Below are 1,812 nucleotides of genomic sequence, written 5' to 3'. Positions count from 1 at the left end.
TTATAATACAAATTTAATTAAACATAAAGTCAATAATTCATAATAATAAATAAATAAATAAATATTGAACAAACAAAGGTAGTTCAACCAAAAAGTAATATGGTAGCAAATTCAAAAATAGAAATTTAATAAAAAAAAATATTTAAATTTGAATATACCTCTTTTGCTCATATTTGAAGCATACAAACAATGTGCATGCACGTGTATTAATAATAATATATTATTTAAAAACAAAAAATATTAAATTTGTCATGATTTATAATATCATTTAAAAATAATAATAATTCGCGAATTTTAAACGGTTATTTTCAAGTGTAAAAAAAGTAAAAGAAAATAAATAAATAAAAAGAGATTATATAATTTTAAATTAGTATATATGAAATTACAAAATTGGGAGAAATGGAACCGTACGTATTATTTGAAAAAAAGAAAAAAGAAAAAAAAATAATAATATTGATGGAAAATGACAATTAAATCCGAGGACTACGTTGGCTTCTACCCTAAATTATAAAATGTCATTTTCCTATTGAATTTTTGGATTATTTGTTTTTTTATTTTATTTTATTTAAATAATGACTATTTTATTTATTTTTAATAAAAATAAATAATGACTATTTTATTTATTTTTAATAAAAATAAATAATTGCGTGGGTGGGGACATTTATGACATTAATGTTATCCATTTAATTTAGGTCCTTCAATTCACTTTCTACTTTTTCGATTTTTTTTATATTTCTAAATATTTAAATTTAATTTTTAAAAAAAGTTACAATAATATACTTTTAGTTTAATTATTATATAAATAGTACATTTGATTTATTTCTTAGAATTTTTAGCTATTTTTTTTAAATACCATTATTTAAAATTTTAAAAAAAGAAATAATAATCAAAATGAAGCCTTGAGAATGGCACCAATAATTAGGTTAACCTTGTCATTATTTTTTTTGGTGACATTTATATTTTTCTAATAAATTATACATTTAAAATATATATATATATATATATATAGGGATATGTGATCCGACGTGGAAAGAACGGAGGGTGATCGTCGGGTCGGACAGTAGGCAGAGGTGGCAGTCTGAACGGCAAGGCAAATCCACGGCCAAGTCAATCATCCGTCGTGTGAGGCCCAATCAGGACCAGGGGGGGCCCATGTGTCACGTGGAGGTTGAATACTGTAGCCACGTAAGCGACAAACGCTATAGAAGATTTTGGTTCGTAACAATCTCTTCTAATCCTCTCTCAACCAATCCTAGCCTTCCTCCCACGTGGGCAGTGGGCCCCACTCCCAATAACGTTGTCCCTCCTTTTCCTTTTTTAATTTTTAATTCGATTAAATAATATAATTTTTCCCATCAAATCCACCACTTGATAATTATTATTAATATATATATATATATATATATTTAAATACAACCCCCCCTTCCACTTTCCCACCCACAAAATTTTCTCTCGGATTTTCCCTTCACTTTCTCGCATTTTCTCTCTCTCCAAACAGAATCATATCCCCCATGGAAGACGACCCCTCTGCTTCATACATCCACATGGTATTTCTTTTTATTTTATTTTATTTTATTTTATTTATCTCTTTAAATTTCGTTAACGGACGGATGATGTGCGGGCGTATGATTATTGTGGTGTAGGTGCATCACCTGATCGAACAGTGTATAATTTTCAACATGAACAAAGAAGAGTGCATGGAAGCTCTCTCCAAACATGCCAATATCAAACCGGTCATCACTTCCACCGGTTCGTTTTCTCTCACGTGATGTGCACGGACTTCGACTCCTTTTTTTTTTTTTTTTTTTTTTA

At 28.2% G+C, this 1,812-nt stretch overlaps 1 protein-coding gene across 1 annotated transcript in view; it reads left to right on the top strand.

Moving 5' to 3' along the window:
- Positions 1-1,400: 1,400 nt before the first annotated feature.
- The window catches only part of LOC111803972, a 1,067-nt gene continuing 655 nt past the window's right edge, over positions 1,401-1,812 (top strand). Inside the window, exons 1-2 of the mRNA XM_023688600.1 lie at positions 1,401-1,547; positions 1,644-1,749. Coding sequence (XP_023544368.1) covers positions 1,512-1,547; positions 1,644-1,749 — 142 coding nt within the window. The 5' untranslated portion in view covers positions 1,401-1,511. The remainder of the gene's footprint in view (positions 1,548-1,643; positions 1,750-1,812) is intronic.

The sequence above is a fragment of the Cucurbita pepo genome, chromosome LG10 (genome assembly GCF_002806865.2).
Source record: "Cucurbita pepo subsp. pepo cultivar mu-cu-16 chromosome LG10, ASM280686v2, whole genome shotgun sequence".
NCBI classification, from domain to species: domain Eukaryota; kingdom Viridiplantae; phylum Streptophyta; class Magnoliopsida; order Cucurbitales; family Cucurbitaceae; genus Cucurbita; species Cucurbita pepo.
This window is presented reverse-complemented; position numbering and strand designations above follow the sequence as displayed.